The sequence below is a fragment of the Penicillium longicatenatum genome, assembly GCF_028827895.1.
Source record: "Penicillium longicatenatum strain IBT 33135 chromosome Unknown contig_11_segment0_segment0, whole genome shotgun sequence".
In the NCBI taxonomy this organism is placed as follows: domain Eukaryota; kingdom Fungi; phylum Ascomycota; class Eurotiomycetes; order Eurotiales; family Aspergillaceae; genus Penicillium; species Penicillium longicatenatum.
In genome coordinates, this window is record NW_026643117.1 from 122,035 (window position 1) to 144,136 (window position 22,102).

General features: G+C 47.6%; 4 protein-coding genes across 4 annotated transcripts; 2 read left to right on the top strand and 2 right to left on the bottom strand.

Moving 5' to 3' along the window:
* Positions 1-2,744: 2,744 nt before the first annotated feature.
* Positions 2,745-8,405, bottom strand: N7484_000058 (uncharacterized protein; the record flags this gene model as incomplete). Its single annotated transcript, XM_057110479.1, has 2 exons — positions 2,745-7,360; positions 7,430-8,405. The coding sequence occupies 2 exons, from the start codon at positions 8,403-8,405 to the stop codon at positions 2,745-2,747; spliced, it is 5,592 nt and encodes a 1,863-aa protein (XP_056977705.1).
* A 2,551-nt stretch (positions 8,406-10,956) lies between these two features.
* Positions 10,957-11,742, bottom strand: N7484_000059 (uncharacterized protein; the record flags this gene model as incomplete). The annotated part of the gene is made up of 1 exon (XM_057110480.1): positions 10,957-11,742. One exon carries the CDS (start codon positions 11,740-11,742, stop codon positions 10,957-10,959), a length of 786 nt encoding a protein of 261 aa, XP_056977706.1.
* Positions 11,743-11,903: 161 nt separating this feature from the next.
* Positions 11,904-12,083, top strand: N7484_000060 (uncharacterized protein; the record flags this gene model as incomplete). The annotated part of the gene is made up of 1 exon (XM_057110481.1): positions 11,904-12,083. One exon carries the CDS (start codon positions 11,904-11,906, stop codon positions 12,081-12,083), a length of 180 nt encoding a protein of 59 aa, XP_056977707.1.
* Positions 12,084-15,077: 2,994 nt separating this feature from the next.
* On the top strand, positions 15,078-16,760 carry N7484_000061 (cytochrome P450; the record flags this gene model as incomplete). Its single annotated transcript, XM_057110482.1, has 4 exons — positions 15,078-15,116; positions 15,174-15,670; positions 15,728-16,075; positions 16,178-16,760. The coding sequence occupies 4 exons, from the start codon at positions 15,078-15,080 to the stop codon at positions 16,758-16,760; spliced, it is 1,467 nt and encodes a 488-aa protein (XP_056977708.1).
* Positions 16,761-22,102: the final 5,342 nt, after the last annotated feature.

Consider the following 22,102-nt stretch of genomic DNA (forward strand, 5'->3'; position numbering starts at 1 on the left):
TCCTCTGATTAGGTAAGTCTCAACGAGTTACTGAAAAAGTTTCTCTTGGTGTCAATTGTAAAAATTTGGTCTGGATGAGGGTTCATATTCGTGTGTTGTTGTTTGTGGTGAATCAGGTAACCGAGAGGGACCATCGATGAATTGTTTCCATTGTTCCCGTCCGCGCAACAAAATGATAGAAGAGGACCCGAGGAGACTCGCACCTGAAGCGAGGCAATGAAAAGAGGAAGCACACCAGTAGTGGTGGGCGAATAATATCAGGGCAAACTGAAAACAACTGCAAGTGAGAGCGAGAAGGGAAGAAAGGAAAAACAAGATGAACACCGATCTATGGATACACGAAGGGCGTCACCTGGTCTCTCAATAAATCTTTCTCTTTGGTGAATATGACTCGTTTTTACATGTTTGATTTGTCTCATGAGTCAGAGTCAGAGATCAATGGTACAGTATGCAATTATCATAGTTGTCGACCAGAAGGACTATGTTGTTGCTGTTTCCCGCCATAATTCCATCAATCTAATGCCCTTAATTTTCTGCCTGTCGATTTTGGTGTTCAATTGTGAGTCGACATCTCAGGCTTAGCACAATCAGCTGGAAATAACACGAGGTAGCCTCCTCAATCACATTCGCCATGGCTTCACCTGAGTGGAAGAAATCAAGCGTAGACGCGGACGCAGACCTCAGAACCTCGTCAATCTTTCTCATCACCATCATTGATAGAACATGAGACAAAGTTTCAGAGTCCGTCTTCAGGTCCACTCGCATCACAGGACATTTTGGGACCCAACTTACTACACTGATCCTGGAGTGCCGGGACCGAATGAACCTTCCCATTGGTATCTAGACTCAGGCCACCAAGCGCCTCGGCTGCTATTTCTACGCACGCCACTGCTTTGGCTCTGTCTAACCTAGCCAAGCGAAGCACGTTTTCACTATGGATGGCAAAATCTCACACGTGGAGTACGAAAGCAGCTCGGTTGCGGAATTGATTTTGGACCGTTGTTATCGAAGGTCAATCCGGCTTCATGAACATGCTCTAGGAGTTCGATCAATTATATCCATCCGGGTCATCCTTATGGAAATATTTTACCCCAATGGATGCTGCCCTGCGAAATCCTTTCAATGGTACACTTCTGGCATCAACACGCGCCGGTGCAGTTCCAGTTCGAGGTGGTGTTGGATTTCTCCAAATCACATGCGCCAGATGGCTGGAATCAGGGGCTCATGGGAACCCTTTCGACCTTGGTCAGGCTGTTTATTGCGGGATCCAGGACCCGCAGTCCGGCTGATGCGGGTCAATCCCGAGTCATGGAGGATATAGAGTCATGACGTCAGAGGATGTGAGCTTCTTTCCTCACTCCTACGAAGTGTACATCTCAAGTGAGTGAGATTCTCCTTTCTCAACAGGAAAAGTGATCGATTGCTGACTGGATTGATTGTTTGTGGGGATGAAAAATGGGAGCTCGGCATTCTCGGAATCGTCGTTGCGCACCGAGTACTCCTTTCCGACTGTATCCGGTCAGCCACGTCGACCTCTCACGTCCACATGGCAAATGCACCACCGTTACTGGGACTGGTTCAAAATCACTTCAGAGATACATGTATGAAATTTACGGCAAATTTCTTCTATTTTGTTTGCGAGGTCGAGATGTCTCATTGGATTCAAATGACAAACCAGATATCCCAGTCTTGAGAGTCGCAGTACGGTGAATATCGACACTGTACTGCGACTTGAAAACACTGACAAACCTTTGTTTGTACCTAGAGTTTGCGACCGTAGTGGAATTAGATTTCTTACCAGCAATTGATGCGTCTTATGCCACAATAAACTCGACTCAACTTCTCAAGTCTTGGGGGCTGGAACGGGGCGTTTCAGCCCCCAAATTAGCGTTGATGCATCACATACCGTCGAATCACTAGTAATGATAAGAACGAGATACTGCTTTGCTTGTTCTCAGTGTCAGCTAGACTCACATCAACGGGAGCATTACTTCTTCAAGTGCGCAATGAATGTACCAAGACTGTTTCTCTTCGACCTTTGACCGACTGCTTTATCCAACCCGAGGCTTGTACCCCCGTTGAGAAAGAATCCTGCAGAGTGGCTCCTTGAAGTCACAGCTTCCTCGGTGAATTTGAAACACTGGCATGAGATTTGAAAAATAGCAAAGTACAGTCGATAGCGGAAACAGCTTCTACCCTACTAATCACTTTTCTTTTCTCAGGTCCCACTGGCAAGGGACTAGTGTATGGCTTCTGCTCCACCGCCATTCAAAAATAGAAAGAATCTTTGAATATGACGATACAAATACAATGCGATACAAACAGTTTACAAAACGACTGTCTTCCTATTACAGCTTTTGTAAGAATCCCTAGCATAGGTGCGATAGAACGACAGATCTGGTTTGTGAAGGGGCAGAAATAGGTCTCAAGATGCCGCGAAGGGGCTTCATTATTGCATTTATATCCAGGGGATTTTGCATGCACAGTGTTTGACAGTATGTATGCTCATATCCTGTCAGAAGTATAGTGATGTGTACAACAAGAATCATGGCACTGCAATCGAGATAGGAAAAGGATCAAGACATCAAGCTGATCATTACAGTACAGTACTGCACAATAGCAACTACTCAAACTACGTGTTCCGGAGGTCCCAAGGCCGGTGGGGGCTTTGGACTTATACTGTAAAAGAGGGCGAGGTATGTCGACTAATTCGCAACCAGATGTACTAGAAAGTTTTTGCGATATTATCGTCTGCTATGACAAGCGCATAGGAGGGCATTTCCATAATCTTCACCTTGAGGATTGGCCTCGGCTCCATTCTTCAGCAGAAATTGCATGATTTTATCATGTCCTTCATATGAGGCAGCTTGGAGGGCATTTCCATAATGTCCACCTTGGGCGTTGACCTCCGCTCCATTCTGCAGCAGCAATTGCACGATCTCATTGTGTCCTTTAGAAGATGCAGCTTGAAGTGCATTTCCGTACATTCCACCTTGAGCGTTGACATCGGCTCCATTCTCCAGCAGCATCTGTACAATCTTGTCATATCCTGCATCAGAGGCAGCTTGGAGGGCATTTCCGTACCTTCCACCTTGGGCATTAACCTCGGCTCCATTCTCCAGCAGCAACTGCACGATCTTATCGTATCCCTCAGAAGATGCAGCTTGAAGGGCATTTCCATACTCTTCATCTGGGGCGTTGACATCAGCTCCATTCTCCAGGAGCAATTGCATGACTTTATCATGTCCCTCAGAAGATGCAGCTTGAAGGGCATTCCCGTATACTCCACCTTGAGCGTTGACATCAGCTCCTTTCTCCAACAGAATCTGCGCAATCTTGTCATATCCACCACTAGAGGCAGCTTGAAGGGCATTTCCATACTCTTCATCTGGGGCGTTGACATCGGCTCCATTCTCCAGGAGCAATTGCATGACTTTATCATGTCCTTCATATGAGGCAGCTTGGAGGGCATTTCCATAATGTCCACCTTGGGCGTTGACCTTGGCTCCATTCTGCTGCAGCAATTGCACGATCTCATCGTGTCCTTTAGAAGACGCAGCTTGAAGGGCATTTCCGTATATTCCACCTTGGGCGTTGACATCGCTTCCATTCTCCAGCAGCAACTGCACGATCTTATCGTGACCTCTATAGGAGGCAGCTTGAAGGGCACTTCCATAATGTCCACCTTGGGCGTTGACATCGTCTCCATTCTCCAGCAGTAACTGCACGACCTTATCGTGACCTCGATAAGAGGCAGCTTGAAGGGCACTTCCATACTCTCCATCTTGAGAATTGAATTCGGCTCCATTCTCTAGCAGCAACTGAACGACCTTATCGTGACCTCGATAAGAGGCAGCTTGAAGGGCAATTCCATAATCTCCATCTTGAGAATTGAATTTGGCTCCATTCTCTAGCAGCAACTGAACGACCTTATCGTGTCCTTTAGAAGACGCAGCTTGAAGGGCATTTCCATACTTTCCACCTTGGGCGTTGACATCGGCTCCTTTCTCCAGCAGCAGCTCCACGACCTTATCGTGACCTCTATAAGAGGCAGCTTGAAGGGCGCTTCCATACTCTCCATATTGAGAATTGACTTCGGCTCCTTTCTCCAGCAGCATCTGCGCAATCTTGTCATATCCACCACTAGAGGCAGCTTGAAGGGCATTTCCATACTCTTCATCTGGGGCGTTGACATCGGCTCCATTCTCCAGGAGCAATTGCATGACTTTATCATGTCCTTCATATGAGGCAGCTTGGAGGGCATTTCCATAATGTCCACCTTGGGCGTTGACCTCCGCTCCATTCTGCAGCAGCAATTGCACGATCTCATTGTGTCCTTTAGAAGATGCAGCTTGAAGTGCATTTCCATACTTTCCACCTTGGGCGTTGACATCGGCTCCTTTCTCCAGCAGCAGCTCCACGACCTTATCGTGACCTCTATAAGAGGCAGCTTGAAGGGCACTTCCATAATGTCCACCTTGGGCGTTGACATTGGCTCCATTCTCCAGGAGCAATTGCATGACCTTATCGTGACCTCGATAAGAGGCAGCTTGAAGGGCACTTCCATACTCTCCATCTTGAGAATTGAATTCGGCTCCATTCTCTAGCAGCAACTGAACGACCTTATCGTGACCTCGATAAGAGGCAGCTTGAAGGGCACTTCCATACTCTCCATCTTGAGAATTGACTTCGGCTCCATTCTCCAGCAGTAACTGAACGACCTTATCGTGACCTCTATAAGATGCAGCTTGAAGGGCATTTCCATACTTTCCACCTTGGGCGTTAACACCAGCTCCTTTCTCCAGAAGCAGCTCCACGGTCTTATCGTCACCTCTATAAGAGGCAGCTTGAAGGATATTCCCGTACCCTCTATCTTGAGCATTGGCATCGGCTCCTTTCTCCAGCAGCAACTGAACGACCTTAGCGTGACCTCGATAAGAGGCAGCTTGAAGGGCATCTCCATACTCTCCACCTTGACGGTTAACATCGGCTCCTTTCTCCAGCAGCAACGGAACGATCTGATCGTGACCTCGATAAGAGGCAGCTTGAAGGGCGTTTCTATACTTTCCACTTTGGGCGTTGACATCGGCTCCTTTCTCCAGCAGCAGCTCCACGACCTTATCGTGACCTCTATAAGAGGCAGCTTGAAGGGCGCTTCCATACTCTCCATATTGAGAATTGACTTCGGCTCCTTTCTCCAGCAGCAGCTCCACAACCTTATCGTGACCTCTATAAGAGGCAGCTTGAAGGGCATTTCCATACTCTCCACCTTGACGGTTGACATCGGCTCCTTTCTCCAGCAGCAGCTCCACAACCTTATCGTGACCTCTATAAGAGGCAGCTTGAATGGCACTTCCATAATGTCCACCTTGGGCGTTGACATCACCTCCATTCTCCAGCAGCAACTGCACGATCTTATCGTGACCTCTATAAGATGCAGCTTGAATGGCACTTCCATAATGTCCACCTTGGGCGTTGACATCACCTCCATTCTCCAGCAGCAACTGCACGATCTTATCGTGACCTCTATAAGATGCAGCTTGAAGGGCATTTCCATATTTTCCACCTTGGGAGTTGACCTCGGCTCCTTTCTCTAAAAGCAACCGCACGGTCTTGTCATAACCAACCTGTGAAGCCAAGATGACAGGGTAGGTACCGGTACTATCTGTCGTATTGATATCCTTTTCCCCACAAGACAATAGCAATTCAATCTCCCGATCATGCCCGTTAAATGATGCTAGATGTAAGGGACTCATTGTTGGTGGAGGTCCACCGTTGTTGATAGACTTCCAGAAAATAGCAAACCACAATAAAAATCGTTTTCTGCTCATATTGTATACTCGATGAACTTGATCAGCTGCTTCCTGATCTTGGGTCAAACTCATCTCCCGCTTGTGATCCGCCCAGTATAATGCTGAATACTCTAAAAAGCTTCGAATATTAGAGCATGAATCCTCATCGTCGTGTTCCAGATCCTCCATCAATAGGTATCGCAAACAGATTGCAGCCATTTGATCCTCGGTATCAGTTAGGGTCCACGAGTATAGGTAGTTGACACTGTTGGAACTACTCTTTCTAACGAGAAATTCCCTTGCTGTCTGATGAATAAAGTAGATCTTGAAGTTACTAATGAAAACAAAAAGGCCACATAATCGACGTAGCTTTTTGTCTATCTGGGAGGATTCAAGAGTAGCCTTTGCTGCTTTCCGGCATTGTGGGGAGATAGCTATACCGAGTGCCATGGCCATTTCCACTGTTGTTAAAGGGCGCCGTGCTGCCACAACAATTTGTAAGATCTTCCTCACAGTGTCTACTTGACCAAGGGGCACTCGGCTAAGAATCTTCTCGTATGCCTCATCAACTGATCGAGGTATTAACTGAATTGGCTCCTCAGCAGGGCGAAGGCTATGCTCGAGTGTAGATCGAATATCGTCAATGGCTAAGTGTAGCCAGAGATACGTACGGTGCTCCAATTGTAGAAGCTGCTGCTCGAGTCGCTGCTCTGTGTCCCGTGGCAATGCCACTGTTTCAGCGAGCTCTCTTACTCGCATCTTCACAACAAGATCAATTTCTCCGCGGATTTGTTCATTTTCTTCCTCTCCTTTCAGATGGAGATGTGGGAAAGAGTCCGTGATCCCTTGGAACCGACTCTGGATGTCGTCATATGGGCGACTAGTGACCAGGAATTTCAACCAGGTATCCTGTGTCAGCGGACGTGGCAGGCGGTGAAACGACTGGAGCTTCTCGATTAGTCGATTCTGATCAATCTCGCGGCATTCATCAAGCGCATCAAATATGCAAATTGTCTTGCATGATTCATCTGACGATGCGGCGATTGTAAAAATTCTCCATAGTTCGTCAACTTCTTGTCGGAGATTCTCCCCATTCTGTTCCCAGGAGGGTATGGCATAGCGCAATAGCTGAGGCCGCTGGCTAAAAAGCTGGTGAAGTACTGAGCATAATGCTATGGCAAGATGATTCTGTTGGTCATTGTCCTTAAAGAAAAAGTAACAAATCGTCACTTCTAGACAAGGATCTTCTAAGCGGCCGTCGATTATTGATCGGGAAAGCACAGATTTCCCGCAGCCTGGGTCAGCAGACACCCAGAGAAGATCGTTACAGCTACTGTCCGACCAACGGGTGTATTCAGGGCTCTGCAGAGCCCATAGACAGGTTCCTTCCACTTTTTTAGGATTGATGTTCTTTTGCTCCTCGTAAGTTGATATCTTAAATATTTGGTGACAGCGGTGTTGCTGATCTGTCAAAACAAATGCAACCTTCTCACGATGATGTTGTTCTTGTTGATTGTATGACTGGTCTAGGCGTTGATTTGTGCCTTTAATTTCGGTCTTCAATCTGTCTACACAGAGCCACATAAGTTATTCATTCTTCATTCGGAACTAACCCAGCTAGGTCTTATTTCACTTACTGCAAATATCTTCTACCAAGCTCTCTTGTGATACATGGCCAACTGGAATATACTCCAGTAGCTCTTTTGTATATGCAGCAGCAGCTAAGGCAGCATATCCATGCCATTCCTTGTTCTTATGCGAGTCAGCATAATCACAAATACCGCGGATGACAATACATGGAAAGTCCAGCATCAGACCAGCTGCCTCCATTTCAAAGCACAATGTCCCGGTCTCTGAACGAAGTTGCTCCCTTGTCCGCCCGTGCTTGATGACATTATTGCCAGAAGCAATGATACCATAGTGGGGCTGTGGATCACTATCCTCCCGTTCATCTCTTATTTCTTCCCACTCCGCTAGACAGTTATCACAGTTGCTTATATTGGCAGGGTGATCATATTGCGTCTTGAAAAGTCGATCGGATTGTACAGCAGGCCGGCTAAAATTCTTCCGAGTTCGAGCAGTTCTTCCGATTGCACTTTGGAGAAACTCCAGGTAGCGGGGATCATCCGTCAGGCTGGCGGCTCTCATGGTGCCAACTGCGGTCAATATTGCCCTCGGCGGACTGTTCAACGAACCAGTGCGTTCGAATTCGCCACCTGCAATAATCTTGCCCATATCATATTGAATCACCCCACCACAAGTGCCTTGGGGATAACTAATGACGACATCGCCGAGTCGAATATCATGAGCAGCGGAAGGAACTCCACCCCCGATACCGACCATCAATCCGATTCGAAGCGACTTAGAGAAGGTGCGAAGCATGTTGTTTGCGGCCGTAGTGGCTGAGGTAGTTCCGTACTGGCCTCCAGGGAGGCAGGCGATCACGACGTGGTGTTTGCCGATTCGGCCCAGTGTGTAGGTATTTGAGTCCGCTGCATCTTGCTCCTCAAGAATCCCGAATTTCTCATTAAACATTTCAGTAGCAGCCGCAGCCTCAATCGGAAGGGCACAGATCCAGCCGATTTGGAAGGCATCTCGTGGAGGACGGGCCATGTAGAAGGCTAGCGTGGTTTTGCGAAAAGCACGGTTGTTTGGCGATGAGGATTAGAAAAAGTTGAATAAGAACAGAGGTTGATGACTCCTGTGCGGGGCCGCCACGAGAAAAGAGCCCCGTCACCAGCTACAGAATCTCAGCCCGGGCTGAGGGGAGGAGCGTAGCGCGGCAACAGAGCAGCTGCTATTGGAGAAAGCCAACAGCCAGCTAGGGTGTGTCGCACGTGACAGCATGGTCCGTGACCAGCAATGCCGTGGCACTGCGAAGTTTAATCAGAACGAGTGGGTTGAACAGCGTCAGTGGTAGAAATATGGCACCTAGACTTGACGCATGGCGACTCGAACTCATTCGTGACATGATCCAAGACCCTTAACCGTATATTAACGCACAGATTGCCGAGGCTGCCCATTATACCCCACGATCAGTCAGCACTATCCGCTTGAACTGTTACGACACGTCTATAGAAGAGCCATACAAGAGACAGAGAATAGGAGTATAAGCGCATGAGAACACTCCTATATGCTACTACCAGCTGGAGATGCTAGAGAAAGGTTATTCCGATATGTTCGGGTAACTGATTAGATAAGCCGCATAACAGAAGTAGGCTCACGGGAGAGATCCAGGGGAGCTCTCCAGTGATTATATTATCAATATACCAACAGCACTATGTGGGCTGCAGTTCGTGTCATCACTCGTATCCAATCCAACCATATAAGGCCATGCCTTAACACGAACCTACGATGCTTTAGAAGTGCCAGGGCGCTGGCTAACGGTATCAGCAGACGACGAACGATTACCCTACCTATGATCGAAGCTCTCTCTGAGCGTCTCATTAAAAAGCCGGATCTCTATCAGGATGAGATAGTGGTATTCCTATGGGTAGGCTGCGCCATAACCCATCTAACCCATAACCCGACCCGAACCCAACCCGTAATTGGGGCGGGTTCGGGTTGGTGTTCTCAACCCACACATGGGTTATGGGTTGAAGGTCTGAACCCAACCCGAACCCACATAACCCGACCCGACCCATTTTTAGTGCAAACAGTGCAAACATAAATTATGCAAAATTATGCATGTTTTGCTCTTGAAATAAGGTACTTCTACTTAGTAAATTTAGTATATAAATGATAATATATAGTTAAAATCATCTAATATTATAGTATATAAGATAAGATATAGAAAAGTACTATATTTAGTAAAATTAAGTATACTACGTAGGCTATAGAAAAAATGGTGCATCTGCCTTCTGTGAAATATATATATCTTTAATATTACTTTAAATATAGCCCCCACTTATCGAATTTAGTAAATATAAGGTTATATAAGGTAAACAAGTCATAAAGATAGCTTATATTATAATAATTTATCAGTAGAAAAGGGTATATAGCCTATAAAAAGGTAAGAAAATTCGTATTAAGAAATACAAGTGTATAATTAGTAAGAATTTTATGTATGCCAAGACCTTGATTATATACAAAAATGGGTTGAAATGGGTTATAAATGGGTTTTCAAATTAGAATTTATAACCCATTGGGTTGGGTTCGGGTTCAAGCTCATAACCCATAACCCGCGTGCGGGTCGGGTTCGGGTTGAAGTTTGTAACCCATTTGCGGGTTATGGCGCAGACTAATCGTACTATACATGGACGGTTCCCACGGTCAGTAAGTTACGGGCCGCGCGATGGGTCCTGAGCAGCCAATCATTTTGCATTACCATAGTCACTTGCATTATTCAATACCCAAGTGCACCCCCAACGAAAGGGTAAAGAAAACAAATGTGTGATATTCCGTAATTATAATACCGTAAGCCTACTATCTTATACCGAGCATTACCTTGGGTGGTTATTACCGTAACGTTGGCAGTTAGATAATTTTACGCGCTAATGCCTTGGCAGTGGGGCCTGAGAAAACAAAAGCAGGCGTCAGGGTAGAAGCTGTTTCCGCTATCGACTGTAGTCGAAATACCAAAGCTCGAAAGTTCCATGACGGAGAAAGCACAGTGATCAGATTCGCCTGAAACTACGAAAAAATACGATTACGCAACCTCAGGCCAGACACCTTTGTGCGTGTTGACTTGCCGGATGCTCCAGACATCCCGGCGAGAACCAAATTATCTTTACTGAAATGGCCTTGAGTGTCGGCTCAGTGAGGTGGTGGTTTCTCTAATTCCTCGAGCCATAGATCCATATTTGGCATTTGATCTGACGTTCGTGTCTCAGGAACTCTTCAACGGCCTCCCCTTTAAGGTGTTTGGCTACAGGGTCCATACATTTAGGGAATTTCCACTCCATCATGGCGTGTCAGGAATACTGGGCAAGATTTTTGATGGTAAAAACCCAGGTTAGCTTCGTATGAGGTGACCGTAAAGCTGTAGGACAAGTCTGATTTCAGAGCTCGAAAAGAATCATTCATTAAACGACGTATTATAATCCACACGTGTAAGTTCTCAGCTGTATAGATCTCTCATCGCATTGACACTAAAATAAAAATTCGAACGCCACAGACAATGTTCCAGAACATTTGACCTTGGCATCACACCTCATTGGTTATTCTAGGAGGAAGTGCTGCTGGCCGCAGTGGAAGAGCTGCTGGCTGCAGTAGAAGAGCTACCTCCCGAGCTCATGGGGGTGCTGCTAGCCATGGCAGAAGAGCTACCTGCGGCACTCGAGGGAGTGATGGTGGCGACCAAAGGTCCAATATTCTCGGTTCCGCAAGGGCTGCTAGGGGCTTTGAGACAGCCTCCGAGGAATTGTCCCAGGCTACCGGTGGAGTTGGTGGTGGACAGAACCTGGTTGGGACCGTATGCCGAGACCAAGGATGTCGTGTTCGAAGCAAAGAGTGTGGAGTTCACACGGCCTCCGATCAGAGTAGCGTGAGCGCTGTGCTCAGCAGCCAGACGAGCCAGCAGGAAAGAAACCTCGGGGGACTGAGTGTAGCCAGCCAGGCCGATGAAAGCACCAGTGAGAGTGGACTCAAATCGGTAGCTCCACTGAGCCCAGGCAGATGGGCCGCTGACAGTGGGATAGGTGTAGTCGCATTGAAGCGCCTTGAATCCCGGGGCTTTGGCGCCAACCTTCTCGATAGCTTGGATGCCGAGTTGGTTGTCCTTCTCAACGCCGAGGAGAACGCGTTGATAGGCGACAATGCTGGCGTTGCTCGAGGTGGGAGAGAAGGTCGAGTTGACGGTGTTGTTGTAGAATCCACTGAGGAAATCCGAGATCCCCCAGGCAAGTTCGAGCACTTTCGCGTCACCAGACGAGGGCGCACAGCTGGAGTTTGCAGCGGATACGACAGTGATACCGGCCAGGATGAGGCCACTCAAGTTGATGAAGCGCATCTTGATTCTAATCTGGAAAAAGGAAATTTGCCAATCGCTCCTGTTCTAAAAGTAGATGGTAACTTGAAAAGTAGAAGATGATCTGCGTCGCTCATGCGTACTGTGAAAGCGTTTTAAAGCAACCAAAACTCGCCCTTCCGGGGCCCACATGTCCTCGAGTCATGACAACTGCGCAAGATGAATGCGGCAAGACTTTGAGAGCCCATATCAAGTATTCTCTTCTAGGTACCAAGAGTGTGCTTCACGGTAACGTCAAAGAGAACTCAATCTTGGACCTCTCAGCAGTGAGTTTCGATGCCGATTCTGGCGCTCAATGGTATTCGTTGATTGTCTGGCGATGACGTGGACCACTGAGAGCTCGGGATAATTTCCAATTCCATGATCAAAGTTTTGAGGATCTTGAAGCTTACGTGTGGATTGATGAACCTTAATGGCGAAGTGTGCTGTTCGGGAGCCGCGGGACTCGGGCCAAGGCGGGATCATCGCGTCGTAGACTGAACCTTAAATCGTCGCGTAACGGGTTTTCTTCAAGCACGTCGTCATACTTGATCGAACATGCAGTTATAGCCAGGCTTGATTCATGTCGCATTCACAGTGATTCAGCTTTTAGTCATGAGTCTAAGCGGGCGTAAAGTGCAATTCAACCAAACACATGTTTCCCAGGTGCCCCTTTGTACCAAACAATCCACAGTGTCCTTCGTCGCACGCCGAACATTCAGAAATATACTCCGTAGTCACAGTCCAATGATATCGAATCAAATGATGGGCATGATTGATGCTGATTCCCTTCTCTGCTTTTTCAGAAATCTAGAAACTTTTCGTGAGTGCAGGAAGCAGGCTCGGTCGCATATCCAACCTTATCATTCTTCCATGTGTCTCTGTGTGCACATCTGTGTGCACATCTGTGTGCACAGTCAGATTGAAGACCAGGTACATACGTAAGGTAGCTATGACGTGACAAGGCAGGGGCAAAAACCGACGGTATGGAGAGAAGGGAGAACGAGATCTCACATCCATGAAGCCCTCGTTGAAACGCCGAGGTCTCCGGAGCGCAAGAGTCGCAGTTAGTGTGCCTGTGCTGCAGTCATTTTGTGCTCAATTTCCTATCTGACTATCAACGCAAATCGCTTCATTGTGACCCTCCTTTTGCTTTGATCATATCTCTGCTCCTTTTAAAGGCGCTCGTTCGTCACCTGGCCTGTAACACTTGAGGTGCAGCACAATCCTAATTATATCATCGTTGCATTTTGTAATCCTGCAACAATCAATCGAGAAACGGTTATAAGCAAGTAATAGGGATTACAAGTCAAGTTTAACAATCAATGTAACCGAGCACAACCGGAAACAAACGTAATTCAATTCATATAATTGTATATGGCGTGGGTGTATGGGGGTGATACTCATTGTCGAACCTAGAGAGTCCCGGAATTGATCTACACTGCTGGAATCGCGACCAGTCAACTTACCACAATGACTTTCATAATCAATTTACGTCTCCATCCCTTGCCCTTTATTTTGTTTTCGGAAGTAACTCATCATTGAGTCAGCAACATTGCTGTTCCTCTTGCCGACCGCAGCAAGCAGACACTACAACCAGTGAACCAGCAAGTCAAGTAGCTTCAGCACCAACCTTGGAAAGCTCCCAGTTTCTCAAATGCAGTATGAGAAAATTTTTGCTTATTTTCGCCGGTCGCCCCTTTCATCAAACTCACCTCTCTCTAACCTACCGCCTCTGGGGATGGTTTTGGCTTAGGACTTGTTGATTATGCTGCTGCAAGATGAGGAGCCCGTCGGAGACGATCACGGGGCGGACAGTATGGAGGACATCCGAAGAAATTATTTGTTCTGTGCTGGAAAGAGAGACCTCCCAGGGAAGCTATGTCGCTCTCAACTGCCCGATGCAGTGCCGACCGCGTGGGTGAAAACTCGCCCCCGGCGAGTCTCATCCATGAGCTCTGATTGAGGGCGACTGACCTGGTGGGGCCTAGGTCTGTCAGAGTGTAGGTTGGCAGTGGGGAATACGGCTGTCTGCGGGAGATGTTGGATTTGGGAAGGGTTGGTCAAGATGATCGGCTTCTTCGGGTGGGGTGCACCTCAGTGGCGTGGGAATTGTTTGTCGCACAAAGCCGCGCGTGCAGCGGAGAAGAACTGAGGAGTGGAAGCGAGCGGCTGAGTACTATTGCGACGAGTAAATGAGTCTCTTTCTCGTTTCTGTTGCAGTCTTTCTGTTCGACCCCATGAATGTGGGTCCTGAGACGGAGATAAGGTCGGGCCGGAGAGTCATGAACGATAAGGATGATAGATAAGAGCAATAGATCAAGATAAGGAAGCTTCCATGAGGACGCGGCTCTCAAACACGAGACAGTGGTGTAAGAGACTACATGTGCTTCTTTGGCGCCTCGTCTCCCTTGTCGGGCACCCGTTCAAACGAATCTCTCCCACATCTGTACACTCCATCATCATAAGACAATCAATGACGGGAAAAAGATTGGTCAAGCCACTGAAAATTGCAAAGGAGCGTATTTTCAGCATGAATCGTCTGACCTCGGCCATTGAAAAATTAACCGATGGCGTATTCCTTTAATGTCTGCAGTGAGTATGAGCCAAAATTTACGACTGACGAAGATGAAGTCTCTATGGATTCACGTTGAATTTTCGTTAATGGTAAGCGCAACATTGCCGGACGTGGCTTGACCCTTGATCAGGACACCATAAGGGCTCGGAACGCTGGAGGCACACGACGGGTGCTCATTTGGTGATTGCGCAAATCAGCGTCAAAAGATATGCAACATTGCGGGCTGTGACGGAAGTGGAATCCATAGACCGAATATTAGGAATTCTATTTTTGGCGCCGAAGAGGGCTTTTTCAATGAATTTGGATACACACTTGTAAAGAAGCTATGCATGTGTAAAGCTTTATTACATCTGGTGGGGGCGAGAGAAGAGGCTGGTCATGATTAACAACAAAGCACATAATCGGCCCCCAAAGTGATCTCCACCCAAATCTCCCTCATTGACACCGAGAGATCGCAGGATTTCACTTCGTTGCTCCTCCCGAACTTCCAACCCAGACTGAATTCAATCTCCCGCAGTGACCAGAGAGCTGTGCTTGATTAGTGGTGGGAAACAGCCTCTTCTATCCATTTCCCAATTTCCCACCCTTTCTGCTTAATACACATTGACCTTTCACACCTTCAATTGGCTTGAGCTCTTCATACCAACTGCTCAACTCTATCATGAGCTTCAGCATCCTTGGATGGGAGAGCCTTGCAAGCCGCATAGCGGTTGCAATTGCAACGGTCTGCCTCATTTCCTTCGTTTACCGACTCATCAAAATGCGATTATTATTCTACCACCTGAGAAAGAAAGGATTGGTATGCATCACACGGCTGCTACGTCAATCATCGTCATATACTGATAGATATTTGCAGCCGACTCCCCCTTGGAACCCCGTGTTAGGGAATCTCCCCGTCATGGCCGAGTTACAGAAGAAAGGGCCGAGCGATACCCGCCAAGCCGAATCATTTGCTCTTCTTTCCACTGAGACTCCCGGATTAGAGGCCGGGTTCTACATTGATGTTTGGCCCTTTAGCTGCCCGATGCTAGTTGTGACGTCTCCAACAATGGCAATTGAAGCGTGTCAGACCTATGATCTCCCCAAGCCAGATGTTCTCCAGCAGTATATCAACCCAATGGCCGGGGGTTCAGACAACTTATTCGTCTCTAATGGTGCGCACTGGAAGAAGGCACGAGAACTCTTTAATCATGGATTCAGCATGACTGATTCCTTGAGTCATGTGAGTGGCATTCTTGAAGAGGCCGAAGTCTTTGTGAAGATGCTCAACATCCACGCACAAACGGGGGACATCTTTTCACTTGACCAACTGACGTGCCGTTATGTGATGGATATTATCGGAAACGTCGCATTGTCAGTATCCTTTAACCAGTCGAGAAAATTGGTCTTTTGATTAACTCGGAGTTATAGAAACACGCGTTTCAACCATCTAGAGCAACATAACCCAATTGCCGCAGCGATGCGAGATACCATCGAATTGGAATGTGGCATCGAGGCAGGCAACTTCTTGGAACGGTGGAGTCCGCGTCGATTATACCGACAGTGGCAGAATGGACGAACCATGAATCACCTCATCGGGGTTGAACTTGAGAAACGTTTCCAAGAATGGAAACAAAACGAAGCCAAGTCCTTGACCTTTTGCTCAAAGTCAATTATGGATATTGTCATTTCAGAGTATATGAAATCAAGGCCTCGAGAGCAGCAACACCTTGATCCAAAATTCAAATCCTGGGCCACAATTCAAATGCGTCTGTTCCTGTTTGTCGGTCACGATTCAGAAGCTGCCACAATCATATAATCTTTGTATCTCCTATCCAAATATCCCGAGATCCTCTCCAAAGTTCGGGCCGAACATGATAGTGTGTTTGGCGCCGGCGCATCAAGTGCGTGCCAAGTGCTGAGAGAACGTCCTCAGACAATCAACCAACTCCCCTACACTCACGCCATCGTCAAAGAGACTCTCCGACTCTTCCCGCCCGCCAACGGACTCAGAGGCGGTCTTCCCCACGTTTCTCTCCGCGACGAACATGGGAGATCCTTCCCCACTGAAGGGTGTGCAATTTGGATTGTACACACTGCTGTTCATCGCAACCCGGCATTTTGGCCTGAACCGCACTCCTTCATCCCCGAACGTTGGCTTGTCGAGCAAGGCCATCCCTTGTATCCTCCAGCGGGAGGATGGAGACCGTTCGAGCACGGCCCGCGCAACTGCATTGGCCAAAATCTCTCTCTTCTTGGGATTATAACCACGCTTGCTATGGTTGTGCGCCAATTTGATTTCCACGATGCGTATGCCGAATATGATGGTCTGAATCCATCAGATGGCATCAAGACAATGTTTGGAGAACGTGCTTATATGATTCAAAAGGGGTCTGGTCATCCCGCCCAGGGCTTTCCTTGTAAGGTTACAGTGGTACCACAGACTGGACAGAAAGAAGCTTGACATACGTGATGGTCTTACACATCTGCGTGGGAACATGATAGAACAAACTCAATGTTTGGTAAGAACGTCTCATTTGTGCCAATTCATTATACCATAGGCGTTTCAGGAAAAACAAAACCATTCCCAAATAATTCTCCAAATTCTATCTTGAGAGTGCAATACAGGATCTGGAATGGGCGTCCCATCAACCAAACTACAATTTTAATCGATCGGAAGATTTCACTGGGCTCGGTTTGACATACTTGTTTCCATGCTTGGCTTCTCTTCCCCTGTATTTGACCACGCCCCCTTCGTTAGCTTCATTCCACGGTGAGAAAGTTGTCCTCGCTTTGCCTTTTGAGAATTTTGGCGTGCAATATTGTCAGATGGTCTACACTGTTGTCTTTGCAAATCATTCTCGGAGCAGTTGAGACCCTGTTCTGCCTCTCTCTCCACTGTTTATTTCCGCATGCTCCAGAGGAACCACCGCATTTGCCGCTCCGGAAACATCCTATCTCAGCTCCATTGCATTTATCAATTGCCTAACCCAGGCATTCCTTATCTAAGAAGAAGCACAGCCGGTTTTCATTTAACCCACTGGTAGATAACAGATCTTGGGGATCGTGGAAATATCTTGCAAAGACTCACAGGAGCTCGGGACAGAATGTAACTCAGTCATTCATAGTTGCAGACTTTGAAAGTCCCAAGTCACTCGTAGGCTTGGATAGGGGCATCTTCAGGCTGATGGAGTAATTGGGTCTTTCTTCGTTCGCCGAATCGGCAGGGGCTGGCGCAGTCGACGCATCGTATGAGAGGCGTTGTAGGAGACATCGTGAAGGTTCTCCAAATTGAGGTCACTGAAACCTGGCTTTAGTGAAATTTCTCTCAGAAACGGGTCCCTCAAGGCTTTTTGAGGCCTCGATTGAGTTTAAGTTAGCTTTCGTCTTTTATCAATCTTCCATTTCTCAAATGTCCTCAATAGTCACCCTCGGGGCCAAGTGATGATTTATTCTCACAATAGAGACAGAAGACGAAGCGCAAGCTGTATGAAGAGGAACTCGAGAAGTCAGCTGGAGTCATCAGAGTGAAGGGAGCTCCTTTTAGTACATCTCTCATCTCTTTTCATCTGCAAAGTACTTCATTCCTGACTGCAGCAATCTTTTGTTACTGGAACTCCCCCTCATTTCTGAAGACTTCCCTTCAGCTGCTCTTTCTTGTTCTTCTCTCAAAATTCTTCTGGACTAGGATTGGCAAAATATCAATGGGTTATGGGCGGAACAGCATTAAAGCTGAATCAGAAGGTTCCGAGTCATCGCCGGAGCTACTTTCTTATTTTTGCCAGAGGATCCACGTCTTGGGAGGTGTCATGACACTTGCATACTTATCTTAATCTTCCAAGGCTAGCCTCATTTCTCTATTCAAGATGTCAGAGATCTTTAACGCTTAGCGCTATTTCGGATTATGGCAAAAGCAAACACCAAGAGAAACAAAGAAGAAAAGAAGATGTTAGCTAATCCGGCTCTTAGATGTCCTGAGCACCCGGGACAACCTAGTGAAATATATGATTCAGTACCAGAAAACTCAGTAAGCAATGCTGTCATCAGCATTTGATCATGCTCCTGCGCAACCAATTTATAGCCACCGATTGAGGCACAAACTCGAGAGGATATGTCGAGGTCAAGCAGTCAAACAAATTGCCAAGGTGCGGAGCATTTATAACTTATAATGTATTGCAGAAAAGGAAAACCGACGATGGATTACAAGCAACTGACTCTTTCAGAACAGTATGAGTTAATTTGTGATATCCAGTCATCAAAATACAATGCAAGTCCGTATTGAAAATCCACACTGCCATTGAACAAAGCAATTTTCGCACGCGATGTAGAAATTCGGACACCTTTGGAATATTATGCGCCGAAAGTTCTTATATCTTGAATCTAACAATGAGACTAACCTTGGAGTAGTAAGTGTGCATGCAAGTGTCATGACGCGTTCACAAGCTTGATTTACTGAGTGGGAAGTTGAAGGCTATACCCATTCTTGAAGTGGTATCACAATGATTGGCGTTGAATGCAGCGCTTTGGCATTTCCTTACAGTAATTTGACTGAGACGTACTCATTTATCTGGAAATAAAGTCAGACGTTGCTCTCATTATAATTTCAGTGTGTGCTTCTTTGGCATTCGAATTGGCCACCGGATATCGCATATGAGGAGAAAGCGTAAAGTTATCCGGCTGCCAAGACATGGAGAAGTCAGAACCTTGAACAACAGCGAGCGCTTCGAAGTTAGCGCCTTCACGAGTCACCTGATGGGGAGCTAAGATCCCTTGGGGGAAACTCAGTCTCAATTGGACCAAGAAACCAAGAATCAAACACTACGCACGGCGGGTGAACTATGACTTCTGCATCTTTTGGAACTGCAAATTCGGGATTCCAGGTGGGGGTCAATCAAGGGTCGATATACCTTTCACAAGGTGAGTCTCCCAAGACCTGACAAATTCAGGAGAAACCAAGGCTGACTACCGGCGCTTCTCCTTAGAGCGGTCGGAACCCCGCTTAGAGCCTCTGTCGACGGTCCCGTTTCAGCGCGATCCAGACTTTGTTCGTCGCGATGCACTCTTCGATCAAATCCACGAAAAGGCCTCGATTCCAGGATCTAGAACAGTACTCGTCGGCCTTGGTGGCGTTGGGTCCGGGCCACTCACAGCCTTAAATCCCGCCTGCCCAATGCTGACAATGTAGTAGGAAAACGCAGCTTGCCAGCGAATACTGCCACTGGGTGCGACAACAGTCTCCGGAGACGTGGGCTTTTTGGGTTCATGCGAGTAACGTGGCCCGCTGTGAGAAAAGTCTCCGGGATCTTGCCGATCGGGTCGAGATTCCCGAGCGAGGCGACCGCAATGCGAATATATTCCAACTAGTCAGGAATTGGCTGCAAGACAAGCGGTTGGGCAAATGGATTCTCATTCTCGATAATGTCGATGATGACGAGCTCCTCTGCAAACCTTTGGTAACAGGTACGGAGACCCGAACAAGCGACCAGAGAAGTCCATCGACGCAGCCACCACTAAGATACCTCCTCGAAAACTCAAATGGCTCTATTATTATCACAAGTCGGAGTAAAGGAGTCGCAATGAGCATTGCTGGTCCGAGGAATCTCATTGAGGTCCTACCAATGGAAGAAGCCGAAGCGCTGGACCTGTTTCAGAAAAAGGCAGATATACCTGCAGAGCGTGAAGATATGGTGCCACTGGTGAAGGCACTTGAATTTATGCCACTCGCGATCGTACAGGCAGCCGCCTACATCACGCATCGTGCACCTCGATGTTCAATTTCCCAATACCTTGAAAAATTGCAGAAGAGTGATCGCGAAGCAATACGGCTGCTTAATCACGAAGCAGGTCTTCTTCACCGAGACTGGGAAGCCAGCAATTCCATCCTCCTTACGTGGCAAATCTCCTTTGAGCATATCCATGATGTAAGACCTTCTGCGATAGACTTTCTTTCTCTCATGAGCTTCTTCGATTGCCAAGGGATTCCTGAGAGAATTCTCCGAGTCCAGCAAAGCCAGGAAATCTTGATGGTTACAAATCCTGGGGGAAAAGACAATAACTCCAGTGAAGAGGATATGGGCAGCATCTCTGACTCTGACACGGAGCAGTCATTTGATGATGATATTAGCATACTAATGGACTTTTCATTCATCTCAATCAGCGAGCAAAAGCAGAATCAAGTGCTCACAGTGCATCGGCTAATGCAATTGACTATGCGAGCATGGTTGAAAACACATGGCCAGCTAGAGAAGTGGAGGAAAATATTCATCAACAAACTATATTATGAATTCCCGACCGGGCAGTACGAAAACTGGGAAATTTGCCGGTCGCTCTTCCCACATGTGCGATCAGCTCTTTCCAATCGCCCTGAATCACTAGAGTCTCTGGAACAATGGGCAACGCTGCTCTACAGGGGCGCTGGGTACGCACTAGAAAGCGGGAACTTAAAGGACGCGACAGAAATGGCACTAAAGTCAAAAAATCAGAGATTGAATTTCTTTGGTACAGAAGATCAAAGGACCCTCCAGACTACTAATTTGCTAGCAGCGGCATACCGGGACGAGGGGCGGTGGCAGGAGGCTGAGCAGCTTCTTGTGCAGGTTATCGAGACTCGCAAGACCAAGCTCCGTGAGAATCATCCTGACATATTATCTAGTATGGCCAATCTTGCATCTATATATAGGGAGCAGGGCCGGTGGAAGGAGGCCGAGCTGCTCCAAATGGAGGTGATGAAGACCCGTAAGACCAAGCTTAGTGAGGATCATCCCGACACACTTACGAGTATGGCCAATCTTGCATCAATATATTGGAACCAAGGCCGGTGGGAGGAAGCTGAGCAGCTCGAGGCGCAGGTGCTGGAGACTCGCAGGACCAAGCTCGGCGAAGATCATCCTGACACACTATCGAGTATAGCCAACCTTGCCTCCACGTATAGAGAGCAGGGCCGGTGGGATGAGGCCGAGCAGCTCGAGGTGAAAGTGATAGAGACTCGTAAGACCAAGCTCGGTGAGAAACATCCTGACACACTATCGAGCATGGCCAATCTCGCGTCGACATATTGGAACCAGGGCCGGTGGGAGGAGGCTGCGCGGGTCGATGTGCAGGTGATGGAGACGAGCAAAACCAAGCTCGGCGAAGATCATCCCTTTACACTGACGAGTATGGCCAACCTGTCGTCGACGTATAGAAAACAGGGACGGTGGAAAGAGGCTGAGCAGCTCCAAGTGCAGGTGATGACGAATCGCAGGACCAAGCTCGGCGAGAATCATCCCGACACACTATCGAGTATGGCCAATCTTGCATGGACGTATAGGGAAGAAGGCCGATGGAAAGAAGCCGAGCTGCTCCAAGCGAAGGTGATGGAGACTCGCAGAACCAAGCTCGGTGAAGATCATCCTGACACATTATCGAGTATGGCCAATCTTGCGTCGACGTATTGGAGCCAGGGTCGGTGGAAGGAAGCCGAGCTGCTCCAAGTGAAGGTGATGGAGACTCGCAGAACCAAGCTCGGTGAAGATCATCCTGACACATTATCGAGTATGGCCAACCTAGCTTCCACATGGAAATCTACATGTCGGAAAGCCGATGCCGTTGAGTTGTTGAGGAGCTGTGTAGCTAAGCAACAGCTAACCATAGGCCTTGGCCATCCTGACACTGTGTCCAATTCCAACACCTTGCTGGAATGGGAGACTGAGGAATTGAGTGTCGATTCATGAGTCACGACAGGTACCTCACTTTGTTGGTGCCATACAGCAATCAAAGTTGAAACCCAATTCATACAGCTTATATGGGTCTCACGTATCTGTAGAT